The 14,050-nt window shown below is 45.7% G+C and overlaps 1 protein-coding gene across 2 annotated transcripts in view; it reads right to left on the minus strand.

The window, feature by feature from the left end:
* The window catches only part of LOC121545507 (nucleolar protein 4-like), a 172,024-nt gene that overhangs the window by 103,142 nt on the left and 54,832 nt on the right, over window positions 1-14,050 (minus strand). For both annotated transcript variants that reach the window (XM_041856080.2, XM_041856079.2), the window contains exons 2-3: window positions 6,135-6,287; window positions 1,913-2,024 (exon numbers count right to left, since the gene is read on the minus strand). In XM_041856080.2, the coding sequence (XP_041712014.1) occupies window positions 1,913-2,024; window positions 6,135-6,287 (265 nt within the window). The remainder of the gene's footprint in view (window positions 1-1,912; window positions 2,025-6,134; window positions 6,288-14,050) is intronic.

The following is a 14,050-nucleotide window of genomic DNA, read 5'->3' on the forward strand; positions in this document are numbered from 1 at the left end:
GGCCAAACCCTGACGACGCTGGGCCGATGTTGGACTCTCAATCACGGCCGGTTGTGATACAGCCTGGAATCGAACCAGGGGGTCTGTAGTGACGCCTCAAGCACTGAGATGCAGTGCCTTAGACCACTGCACCACTCGGGAGGTATAGATTGTCTGCCTTGTATTTCCCCCCTTCAGGACTCCAGACTCCAGAACATTGTCCCTTAGTAGCTCAGCAGATAAATGAAACGACAGAGACTAGACTTGTCAGCTGAGAAACTGAGTTCAAAATGAGAACGGAGGAAATCAGCACAGGACCAGCGACCTAGGCTCGTATTAATAAAGCTTCTCAGATCTAGTGCTGATCTAGGATCAGGTCCCTCCTGTCCATGTAATCTTATTCATCAGGATCTAAAAGGCAAAAAACTGATCATAGATCAGCACTCCTACTCTGAGGGCTTTATGAATATGGGCCCTAACCTACACCTCCTTTGCACCTGTTCCTACTGCCTAACCAATATGTTATGATGAAGGTTGAAGAGACGAAGGATGAAAGACTGCCTGATGTCAATTTAAAAGAGCCCCTGCATAAAGTAATGAATTGCATTCAATAATTCAGCGCTGAACTTTTGCGCGAGTGGCTTAGGCGGAGAGGAGGGGGGTGGTGGATTGGAGGGGTTACAGGGATGGGGGGTCGGGGTGGGAAGGGGTGGACCCCCATGGGGAAGGAAGCCAATTAGCTGCTCTCTTTATGAGCGACGCCCACTGTTAGCCGCTCAGCATTGACACAACACTGTGACAGACAGATCGGGCCTGGGAGCACTTATCTTGCTGCGTTGTGTGTTTATGGGATGGAGATGAAGACAGAGGAGGGAGTTTGGTGAGGATAACTATTCATTTGGCATGGTTTACTTTACATACTACCCATGTTCTGTTCTTGTGGGAATATGGATGTACCTTCCATATGTGAAGGTACATGACAGCCCCTCTGTCAATATGGGACCCTGAATATAGAGAGAATAAAATATGTATAAAATAGCAGGACAGCCATTGAAGATTTCACTCCATTTATTTCTCTCCCCACCATTTCCTTATTATTTTCACCCCATCTTTCTGTCCTACTCCAGATTTCTTTCCATTTCCGTCTTAACCCTCTCTCTCCCTCTCTCTCTCTCTCTCTCTCTCTCTCTCTCTCTCTCTCTCTCTCTCTCTCTCTCTCTCTCTCTCTCTCTCTCTCTCTCTCTCTCTCTCTCTCTCTCTCTCTCTCTCTCTCTCTCTCTCTCTCTCTCTCTCTCTCTCTCTCTCTCTCTCTCTCTCTCTCTCTCTCTCTCTCTCTCTCTCTCTCTCTCTCTCTCTCTCTCTCTCTCTCTCTCTCTCTCTCTCTCTCTCTCTCTCTCTCTCTCTCTCTCTCTCTCTCTCTCTCTCTCTCTCTCTCTCTCTCTCTCTCTCTCTCTCTCTCTCTCTCTCTCTCTCTCTCTCTCTCTCTCTCTCTCTCTCTCTCTCTCTCTCTCTCTCTCTCTCTCCCTTTGTTAAAAGCCCCTAATTGGGCTAATTGCAGTGTGTTAGGAAGGAGGCAAGACACTCCAATGACTATTAGTTTAATAGGACTGGGGAGAACTGGGGGGGGTATCTGATGGAGGGGGTTGGGAGATGGGGGAATGGGGCGCCTTTAGGGTGGCAGCAGGAGGAGGACGAATGGAGGAGGGGGCAAAGCAAGCAGCGCTCAAAACTGTTCTTTTTACAACTCGTATGAAAATCCCTGTCCATCTACATCCATGCTCTAAGAGTCTGCAGTATGCATACGCTGTCTTACAGACAGTACAGACGTAAGTAGTAATGTAGGCCTACTGCGGAAGCTTTACCAAATAGCCCTGAACAGAGCCTGGCGGAGCCACTAGTCAGTGGTCCAGGGAGAGACAGAGAGGTTGTTTACCTTTGAACTCTGCGCCGCCAGGGCTGATGTGCATCCTCTTCTGACACTCACCACAGCTCATCAGGAAACGGGTTACTGCCTCCCTGGGCAGGAAGGCATACGTCTCTGCAATCTGCCCATCAGAGAGAGAGAGAGAGAGAGAGAGAGAGAGAGAGAGAGAGAGAGAGAGAGAGAGAGGGGAGGGGGAGCGAGAGAGAAGGGGGAGAGAGAGAGACAGCGAGAGAGGGGGAGAGTGAGATAAATAATTATATCACTACCAGAGCCATGGCTGATAAAGATGCTGCTATGCATGCTTCTAATAGTGAAATGGGAGAAAATAATAGGATAAGAGGAAAAGAGGGGAAATTAGACCTGTTTCAATAATGCTAGAACATAATGCCACATAGATTACTGTATGTGTGTGTGTGTGTGTGTGTGTGTGTGTGTGTGTGTGTGTGTGTGTGTGTTTGTGTGTGCGTGAGTGTGTGCGTGCGTGTGTGTCTGTGTGCATTGTCTGAGCAGGGAAAGGGTAACATTGAGGTTCTTGGGAGAGATGTAATATCTTCCCCCTTCACCCCACACACAAAGGCAACATTATCTCAGCCCGTTACCACTGGGGGTGACTGATGACCTATCCCTGAGTGCCAAGATACATGTCAGGGACTTCCACTCCACTTCCGCATCTCTATCTCCTTGTGTGTGTGTTTGTGTGTGTGTCTGTGTGTCTGTGTCTGTGTGTGTGTGTGTGTGTGTGTGTGTGTGTGCTTCCATGCGTGTAACGAGGAGAGCGGGGTGCGGTCTAGTCTCTAAGAATAAAACGGAGAAAAATGTCAGTCACAGCCTTTGGTGACAGTTTGCACAGTCTCTTTGTCATTTGGCAAGGTGGCCTGGTGACACCAGATTATCTCTGGGAGAACTTTCAATGTATTTCCCTATGTCTCCCGCCCTTGCTGTCAACTTCCGATCTTTCCTTTTTTCACGCTGTTCCTGCAGTCATCCTTTCCTCCCCCTCTCCCCTTCTCTCTCAAACTGGCCTCCCTCTATCACTCCGCCCTCTGTGGCAGGCTGGGGTTGGGAGCAGGAGAAAAAACACACGCTCGCCTCTCCCTCCTTCAGGCTCTAACAAACATCCTGGCCAGAGAGGTGCTGGTGGTGACATGAGGGAGGGGAGGAGGGGCGTGAGGGGGATCTAGAGGGAAGGAGGGGGCAGGGGTTTGAGTTTTAGTGAGGTATGAAAAGGGGACCTCACTGAGAGTTTGAAGCTCATTTACTGCCATTCTATACAATAAAAACACTTTCAAATGCTATTTGGAGAACAGCATAAAGAAGCCAAAATGACCGCAGCCATGATCACCTTGGCTGCTGTAGATTAATTCACCTCAGTTGATCTACAAATTGTAATGTTATAGCCCTGAAAGGGGGGAAATATGAGTCATGATTCACACTGACATAGCATCATTGACTAAACAACATATTTAGAACTGTATTGTTTGCATTTTGATTGCATTTTAATGCAGGCCTATAGGGAAGATAGGCCATGTGGAGATATTCATAATGAAACATATCTTCCTAACTTGTTTGATAATATGAGTACACATTTTCTCAGGGGACCCCACATGGGGCTCCGACCCCAAGTTTGGGAACCACTGTACTAACCTCTCTCTCTGCTTGCTTCCTCTCTCTCTGCCTCTGCTTCCTCCTGCATGCATTCCAGCCTGCCTGACTGACTGACATATCTATAAGCAACTATTTACCAGTTGTGCACTCCACAGGAGGTTGGTAGCACCTTAATTGGGGAGGATGGGCTCGTGGTAATGGCTGGAGCGGAATTAGTGGAATGGTATCAAATAAATGGTTTCCATGTGTTTGATGCCATTCTATTCCCTCCGTTCTGGCCATTATTATGAGCCGTCCTCCCCTCAGCAGCCTCCTGTGGTGCACTCATTCTTAGAGAGTCATTATTTGTTTGTTTGGGGGATGTATGTAGACACGGCAGGAGTCGCGGGACGGTTTTAAAATTGCCTTTTGTCCGGAATCTCGCAAACACAGTCATCAGCGTCTCTGCCTCTCTAGTTGCCTAGGTTACTTGAGCCGAGTGCGAGCTGGAGTAGTTTGTTTCACGTCTCAAGCCCTCCACCTGTGCCGCGAGAGGGCGGAGAGAGAGTTTGAGAGAGTGGTGAATGTGCTGCTAAATGGCAAATCCAGGAAGCAAATCCGGGGGACGCAGGCGAACATAACGAACAAACCACTGGTCAGGATTCCACTCGTTCGCAAAGAGGCAGGCGAGATTATAACTCAGTCAGATCAAGAATATAAGCGTTCTGAGCTTTGATCAATGCTGGGAGAAATATTTCGATGTTGACCCTTAATTGATTTTCTTTATTGTGTTCAACATATATTTATGTATTTATTTTTCAAATTAGAAAAAATTACCGCGGTCTGGACCTCTGCGGCCTCATATGTAGTTACGGCCATGGGAGGGGGTTGGGGGACGAGGCAGCGACTCCCCCCAGAGGGGTTGACTCTCTGTGTGTGACGACAGGCTAGCTACCACCACCATTGTCCTCCCAGTCCCAATAGAATCTCAGAAAGAGAGCCATGTAGCCTACAGAGTGAGACCGTGGGTCTGGAAAGGGCCTGTGGCGGTGGGTCTGCCCTGGGCCACCAATGCAGCTCTGTCTATCTGGTCTGGAGAACCATAAAGAGAGGAGAAGTAGGCAGCGTGTTGGCTGAGCAGCACTGCCAGCGAAGGACAGGGACAACCAGTCATATGTGTCCTGCAGTGTGGAATGTGTGTGTGTGTGTGTGTGTGTGTGTGTAATAAACATTTCATGGCCCACTGTGTGGCACAGTACCCTGGAAGCCATGGCAGTGTGCAGAGCATAAATACAGTAAATAGGCAGTGAAATAAATTGGAAGTATTCTGTTCATTACAAAGTCACAGCTCTGTTTACTCACTGCTCATTTTATACTGATATTCTTCATTTCATTCATTCGTTTCATTCTTATCTAATAGAAATGAAAATAAATCCAAAAAATTAAAGTACATGTTCTGTACAGTACTGGGGTGAAGAGTCAGTTACCATGTTCAACCAGAAGAAGGCAGTATCACCAATTGAGATGGCAAAGTATCCCAATACAACACACTGGGCAAATGTAAGGTTTTGTCCCATCTACTTTAGTACAGGGCGGAAGCACATTTTCCAATGGCAGACGTGTGAAATCTCCCCATTTGAAATGAAGCTAGGAAGGAACGATGGACAATGTTGCCCAGGTGTGTGCTTTGCACTGCGGTCATCACCCTTAATCTAAATATAACTAGACATCTGGCCTTCAGTGACTGTGGCGACGCTCAAAGAGAGAATTGCTGAATAGTTGTCAGGGGGAGAGAGAGAAATACCTTCTTCCAACGACCACAAGGTCAGCTTTGCACTGGAATCTAATATCCTTGCCAGACCCCTTTAATCTAAAGTGAGAAAAGTTTTCTTTCACACACACAAAATAAAAAAATCTTGGAAAGTTGCAGCATTTTCTTGTAATGAAGTGAGGTAAAAAAAAGTTACGGAGGCGGTACATGTCACAGAGATTGCGTTTTTTTCAGTTTTTGACTGGAAATGAATAGAAAGATTTTAGTTTATCTGAAATACAGAAAACTGGGGTTCAGTGAATGAACTAAAGAGAAAAATACATAATTGCCAACATGAATGTTCCGGGTCAATGGTGACGCCTGCTGTCTTGTAAGAAAATATTCAGAGGATGGTCTAGAAGTATTTTACAAATCTATTTACTATCCCATTCATTTCAATGGGATTCTGAGAAAGTGATTGTTAGTGTTATTGATTGTGTCTGAACACCAAAAACCAGATGGACGGAGAGAGAGAGAAACAGGTCACGAAACAGGAATGAATACTAAAGACCGAAAGAGGAACAGAGAACAGAACATATATTGCCAAATAATCATAAAGACAGGCGATTGAAGAGTGTCCGATAGAAACAGAGCCAAGGGAGAGAGAGAGGCAGCAGGCTAAGATAGAGAGATACAGTTGTAGACACACAGGGTGACTGTGTGATAGAAGAGAAAGATTGAGTAAAGGGGAAGAGTGCGACAGATGGAGAGAAATATAAAGTAAAAGGTATTGAGATACAGGTAGAGAGAAAAATTGGGTGAAAGGAACGAGTGAGAGACAGTGGTAAAGAGGGTGTGTGTGATAGAGAGGTAGAGAGATAAAGAGTGTATTTTCACCGCTTTGTAGGTCTTCTTCTGTCCGGCGTGTTTGGGTGTTTTGCCGGGGTCGGCGCTGATCTCTACATGCATGGCATAGATGATGTCAAAGAAGTCCTCCACCACTGCCACCCTCTTCAGAGAGGACTCTGACCCAGAGCCCCCGTCCACACACTGCAGGAGAGGAGGAGAGGAGAGGAGGAGAGGAGGAGTGGTACTTTAGCAGGCTGTATCATTGGGATGAGGCCTAGAGCACAAGGCACCAAGCCTACACACAGACAAAGAAACACACACACTCACACACACACACACACACACACACACAATACCATATTATGAAAAGCAGCACTGCCACATTACGCCAACACATAACCTAAGAGCCCCCAATAGGTAAACAAATGAAATGGTCTCTTAAAATCATAGTCTTTAGTTTAGATAACCCTCATTTTCTTTCACAAAACAATCAAATCTCCTACTAACAGGACTCTGTGTAAAAGCCTGTAAAATTACTGATCATTTTCATGAAGACCATTAATAGTGAGCAGGGCTGTAACCAGGGTTTGAGTTTTAGTAAGGTCCAGAAGGCATTTCTATACAATACAACCATTTAAAATGGTATTTGGAGAACAGCAAAAACAAGCAAAGATTACCCGAGTCATTATCACCTTGGCTGCTGTAGGTTAATTCACCTCAGTTGATCTACAAACACATACAGTGGCTTGCGAAAGTATTCACCCCCCTTGGCATTTTTCCTATTTTGTTGCCTTACAACCTGGAATGAAAATGGATTTTTGGGGGGGTTGTATCATTTGATTTACACAACATGCCTACCACTTTGAAGATGCAAAATATTTTTTGTTGTGAAACAAACAAGAAATAAGAGAAGTAAACAGAAAACTTGAGCGTGCATAACTATTCAACCCCCCAATTGGATTGAGGTCTGGGCTGTGACTAGGCCATTCCAAGACATTTAAATGTTTCCCCTTAAACCACTCAAGTGTTGCTTTAGCAGTATGCTTAGGGTCATTGTCCTGCTGGAAGGTGAACCTCCGTCCCAGTGTCAAATCTCTGGAAGAGTGAAACAGGTTTCCCTCAAGAATTTCCCTGTATTTAGCTCCATCCATCATTCCTTCAATTCTGACCAGTTTCCCAGTCCCTGCAGATGAAAAACATACCCACAGCATAATGCTGCCACCATCATGCTTCACTGTGGGGATGGTGTTCTCGGGGTGATGAGAGGTGTTGGGTTTGCGCCAGACATAGCGTTTTCCTTGATGGCCAAAAAGCTCAATTTTAGTCTCATCTGACCAGAGTACCTTCTTCTATATGTTTGGGGAGTCTCCCACATGCCTTTTGGCGAACACCAAACGTGTTTGCTTATTTTTTTCTTTAAGCAATGGCTTTTTTCTGGCCACTCTTCCATAAAGCCCAGCTCTGTGGAGTGTATGGCTTAAAGTGGTCCTATGGACAGATCCTCCAATCTCCGCTGTGGAGCTTTGCAGCTCCTTCAGGGTTATCTTTGGTCTCTTTGTTGCCTTTCTGATTAATGCCCTCCTTGCCTGGTCCGTGAGTTTTGGTGGGCGGCCCTCTCTTGGCAGGTTTGTTGTGGTGCCATATTCTTTCAATTTTTTAATAATGGATTTAATGGTGCTCCGTGGGATGTTCAAAGTTTCTGATATTTTTTTATAACCCAAACCTGATCTGTACTTCTCCACAACTTTGTCCCTGACCTGTTTGGAGAGCTCCTTGGTCTTCATGGTGTCGCTTGTTTGGTGGTGCCCCTTGCTTAGTGGTGTTGCAGACTCTGGGGCCTTTCAGAACAGGTGTATATGTACTGAGATCATGTGACAGATCATGTGACACTTAGATTGCACACAGGTGGACTTTATTTAACTAATTATTTGACTTCTGAAGGTAATTGGTTGCACCAGATCTTATTTAGGGGCTTCATAGCAAAGGGGATGAATACATATGCACGCACCACTTTTTTGTTATTTATTTTTTTGACTTTTTTGAAACAAGTTATTTTTTTCATTCCACTTCACCAATTTGGACTATTTTGTGTATGTCCATTACATGAAATCCAAATAAAAATCCATTTAAAATACAGGTTGTAATGCAACAAAATAAGAAAAACGCCAAGGGGGATGAATACTTTTGCAAGGCACTGTAGCCTATTAGCTATACAATTGTAACGGTATAGCCCTGAAAGGGGGGAAATATGAGTCATGATTCACACTGACATAGCAAAAGTGCAGAAACAAATTTTTTAGAACTGTATTGTTTGCATTTTAATGTAGGCCTATAGGGTATGTGAAGATGTTCATATTGAAACATATCTCATTTTTTAAAAGTTCCTAACTTGTTTGATAAGATTAGTACAGATTTTCTCAGGGGACCCCACATGGGGCTCCGACCCCAAGTTTGGGAACCACTGTACTAACCTTTCTCTCTGCTTGCTTCCTCTCTCTCTGTCTCTGCTTCCTCTGTCTCTGCTTCCTCCTGCATGCTTTGCAGCCTGCCTCAACCTCACCACTGAGCACCACATCACTGTCTGTCTCAGTAGTCTACTCTCTCCAAAGCAACGTTATTATGAGAACTTAATAGCATATATTTTGCTCCTACTGAGGTAGGCTCCGTTTAACGTCAGCTTCTTACGTCACCCTTCTAGCTGGCTAAGTAATACTAGCCAGAGCCCTTCAACATTACTGCAATAGAAGTCTGCCGGCAGCTAGCCACCTGACTGACTGACATATCTATAAGCAACTATTTATCAGTTGTGCACTCATTCTCAGAGAGTCGGTTTTTGTTTGTTTGGGGGATGTCTGTAGACACGGCAGGAGTCTCCGGACGGTTTTAAAAATGGCTTTTGTTCGGCATCTCGCAAACATTCTGTCATCAGTGTCTCTGCCTCTCTAGTTGCCTAGGTTACTTGCGCCGAGTGCGAGCTGGGGTAGTTCGTTTCACGTCTCAGGCCCTCCGCCTGTGCCGCGAGAGGGCGGAGAGAGAGTTTGAGAGAGTGGTGAATGTGCTGCTAAAAGGCAAATCAAGGAGGCAAATCTGGGGGACGCAGGCGAACATAATGAACAAACCACTGTTCATGATTCCACTCCTTCGCAAAGAGGCCAGTGCGATTATAACTCAGTCAGATCAAGAATATAAGCGTTCTGAGTTTCGATCAACGCATGTGAGCAATACTTAGATGTTGACCAGTAATATATTGTCTTTATTGTGTACAACATATATATTTGTATTATTATTTATTTTTTCAAATTACATAAAATTACCGGGGTCAGGACCTCGGTGTCCTCATATGTAGTTACGGCCATGATAGTGTGGATGATGGTGGTATTGTAGGAGTTCTGTGCAGACACGCAAGCCCGCACGTATGCCAACACGCATGTACACACGCGCGCACACACACACAGGCTAGGAGAGAGAGAGAGAGAGAGAGTGGTGCTGGGATTTCTGGAAGTCTTGTTGGGAACGTCCTTATTCTCCCACAAGGCCAGTGGAGAGCTGTGTGTGTACTAGGGGGAGGGAGATTGGGAGGGGGATTGAGGGGGGATACCTGCCAGGAGCACACACACACACACACACACGCACAGAAAGTCTGTGTAAAACAGCAGGTGGTGCACAAAATGCACTTTAAATAGCTAGAAAGAAATGGCTCTTTGAAGTGTGTTTTTTTTCATTGCTTTGTTTGGTTGGTTGTTTCTTTCACTGGCTGTTCAATCATTGTATTCTCCCTCCTGCCAAAGTGTGTGGTCAACAAACTGACATAATTTCAAAAACAGTTAAGGTAAGAGAGGTGAGGTCTTTTGTCTTTGTTCAGGATCTTCAAAATGACCACAGGTGGCAGAACCAAACTCTGTTATTTGTAGGCTACTCTCCACTGTAGAAAATATGAAGTGTATGTAGTAGTCAGGGAGTCACGTGCTAACAAAAAATTGATAAGGCTATCAACACCATATTGTAATTAAAATGTTGCTCAAAACATTACATTTAATGAAGTAATTTCATTCTCATTTTGTGGTTTAAGAATTCTTCATATTTACATCTTCACAATTTACAATGAATCTATCATGATCCTTTGCCTATCTTTACACTAATCCTGTTCAGAGATCCAAGCTCCTACAGCACAAAGCAACACATAACACAAACTGGTCCCCGCTAAAAAGGGTGGGGAAAAAACACTTCTAGTTCCTACCAGCGTTCCGCTCACCATAAGGCACAACTTGCTGCCATGACAACCGGATAGCCAACCTCTCGGGCAGGTGTGTGGGGCAGCGGGTCATGTGACACAGGCTGCACCTAGTAAAACTTGAATTTCGACAACAAGCAGAATGAACGGCGTGTGGGGGCTGACAGATTTTCACGTTATCCAAAATACACACACACACCACATTCTCTCTGTCTTGTTCCTCATTATTTGGTGTCTATTTCTCCCTCTCTCTCTATATATTGTTTTGGTCTCATGTCTCCACAGTCTCTCTCATCATGTGAGTATATTCCCAGTCAATGAGCTGGGCTGAGGAGATGTGTGCACGCCTCTAATCTGTTGCCCTGGCTTTGGCTTTGTGTGGGACTCACTGGAGCCGACAGGTGAACATGGGGGAGGTGTGTGTGTGTCCGTGCCTGTGTGTGTTGTGTTGGGGGGTAGTTCTCTCCTCATTACTGTGTAAAACATTGATCCTTGGGCACCTTTAACAGAAGCAACAGTCAGAGAGTCAATGAACTAACTCACTCACCCCCCTCCCCCTACTACTCCCCCTTCATCACCACACACACTCCTCCTTCCCCCTAAACTCCCTCTATCCTCTTGCAATCCTTCACCACCCTTTTTCTCCCCTTCTATATATTTTCTCCCAGTCTACCATTCCTTCTCTCTCCTTCCCTCCCTCCCTCCCTCCCTCTGCTGCTCTCCCTCTTTCGAGGTCTCACAAGCGGCAGGTAATGAGGGTTGCCATGGCAGCACGGAGCAGCGTGTGGAGCAGAGGGATGCATGCTTCTAAAGCACCAGCTCCCTTCATGGCCGCCGTAATGCCATTCAAACAATGGTGATGATGATGAGGATGAAGATGTTATTTCTCATCGAAAGGTAGAGGCATCGGTGGGACAAGGGGACTGTTGTTGATTACTCTATAAATAATCCACAAGGCCCATTCCAGATAACATTGGACATTAACATAGGCTAGCCCTGGGTCTTATTCACAACAAGCTTTCACAGTCTCACGTCAGAATTAGTCATTCATCCATGTTTTTCAAACGTCAAATTTCGAAGTTGTTCCAAATGTCAAATTTCAAGGCAAATGCTTACGCTCATCCGCCATCCCCGTCCACAACACCCTAGCAAAGCCTACTTGAAGGTAACAGCACTGTTGCTCCTGCTGGCCGATTTCCACGTCATCTCCCGACGTCCTCAGACATGGATGGACGTCGAATACTAACTTGTATCACGGGTGACCTGCCTGCTTATTCATTAATATTAATAATAATAATAATATGTTACATTTCTAGAGCGCTTTTCATAAGAATCTCAAAGCGCTTCAAAAGCAAAAAACAAACAAGCAATACATCATCATGAGTAGCCTAGCTATAGTTAGCTAGGTCAACCCATAGATGCCAAGTCATTGAGTGCATGTATCCTCCAAAGATGGAGAGGGTCAGTTCATGGCTTGATCAGAGGAAGGTGGTCAGGGAGATGGTTGATGAGGAGTCTGGTGACGATCATGTAGAGGGCTACTCTGGGAACCAGCCTGAGTCATGTAGCTACTGGACTTCTCCTTCACAATGTATGGTACCCACTTGGGTGATGCCTCAGCAGCTCTAGATGCCAGAAACCTCACAACACACAGTTCAGAGTAGTAGTCAGTCATCCTCACTATGAGCCCTCTGCCTCAGCACTGCATTCCTTTACTGCATCTCCCATTCCTCTCAAGCTTCAGGTGACTCTTCAATTGATGAACATTAGCCACCAAACAGGAGAAAACGGACTGAAACAGGGAGGGACAACCAAAACTTGTCCAACAAGAAACACACATTTGTGTTTGCCGTTGCAAAACATTTTGCTACAGTGTGTCATAATGAATATAACCCTGCTTTATAGCTTCTAAAGCTCCATGGCGTGCCCCTGTGCCAGCTCCAGCAGTAATGCCCTCTACAGGGAGGTCAGAGGAGAGGACTGCACTGGCCCGCACCACCACACCACTCTACCTCCAGGAGATGACTACTAGGGAATGACATGTGGGCAGCCTGCCTGTCTGCCCACTACCCCTGTGACTGCCTGGGACACATGATGACACAAACACCCCCCTTACGGTTGTAGGGCACATCAGCGGCCCGGGACGATAGCATGTGCGACAGCAGAAACCGCTGCGCACAGATATATGTGGGGCGGTGGGGGGCAGGGGTGGGTTGCACCTTAAGGCACAGCAAACAGGACAGTGGGCGCCCCCTCCCAACCACCACCACCCCCCACTCCCTGCCTGCCCGGCGATGGGGTCAAAGTCACAGCAAAGAGAGAGAGGGAGAGGGGGAGAGAGGGCTGTGGCAAAGCTGCCTGCCCTGCTGCATGCATGCCACACATGACAAAACAAACATACACATACATAAATATGTAGCCTATGTACATATAGGGTACAAGCAGCCTACACGCACCCATGTATGCACACATACCAGCAGGGGCTCAACTTTCACTGGGGACGGGGGGTCCCCCCGACATTCTGAAATTGCATTTTTGTCCCCCGCAGTTTTATAATTGCAATGTGATACGAAAAGCGGCAACGGTATGCTTTAGGACCATGCGGACGCCTCCAAGCGGATTGGGTACGCTGTTTGGAGTGTTCAGCCGGCTGGATTTAGGACCGTAGACACCGCAGAGCGGGCTGACAGGCTGTATGAAGGCAAAGCTTCTGGACAGCTGGCTGGACCAGCACGGGAGAGTTGAGCATAGGTCAGTGTGTATGTGTTGCGCTCTTTCACCGAGTTGTAAAAGAAAGCAGAGCAGAAACTGGCTACTCTTTAGTTGACTGATGTAGCTGGCAAGGTAACTGCTATTTAACTTTTAAAAAACTAAACTAAACTAATGTTTATTCGCAGTGCTGAGCTAGTATTGTAACTGACATGTAACGTCAGCTACTGTTTCATACCCTCTCAACTGACAAGGTGAATGAATAAGCTACACTAGCTAGTAGCTACCACAGCCAGGTCAGCTCTAGCCTCTAGTTATCTGTCAGATAGCGATATGAGGTAGCTATTATTACTATCTAACAGCTGTTGATTGTACGGAAATGTTTTGTAGCCTTTGTTTGTCCCGTTTAATTGAACTTGGCTAGCTTTCGCCAGTTGATATACTGTTAGAGAGAGAACTGGCCAAAAGTTGGCTAACGTTAGCTATTATTCTTGCCTCAATCACACTAGACCTGAATCAATGAAGAAACCATCGGCCAAACGATTGAAGATTGATATTCTGACGTTTTTTCAGTACAATTCGATTTTTATTAGTCAGTATGGCAATGTAACATTATTGATCTGTCAGTTTCCCTAGCTAATTCCCTACTGACACAGTAATAAACAGCTCTAACATTACAGGTGGGATTGATTTCTTCATCCCGCTCCCGCCCGTACCCACTGGCTTTTTGTCCAACTCCCACCTGCAAGAACTGGTCGAAAACCCAACTGCAATGTTATTTTAGAGAGCAGAGTTGGAGAGACTTGCACTTTCTCTTGAGCTATTTTTATAGCCTACCTTTTAGGAGTGGGAAGATGGAGAAATATGGGTGATCAATATTTAGGCCTATTTCTAGGCAATGTAGTAAACTATAGCCTAATCATAGGCCTATTTAGGAAGTAAATTTGCTTGGAAAGATAATTGCCCTTGCTTCTCCGCCCATGCATAGGCTATAGCCTACTCTATTTAACTGAGACCACACGCG

This window comes from Coregonus clupeaformis, chromosome 30 (assembly GCF_020615455.1).
Source record: "Coregonus clupeaformis isolate EN_2021a chromosome 30, ASM2061545v1, whole genome shotgun sequence".
In the NCBI taxonomy this organism is placed as follows: domain Eukaryota; kingdom Metazoa; phylum Chordata; class Actinopteri; order Salmoniformes; family Salmonidae; genus Coregonus; species Coregonus clupeaformis.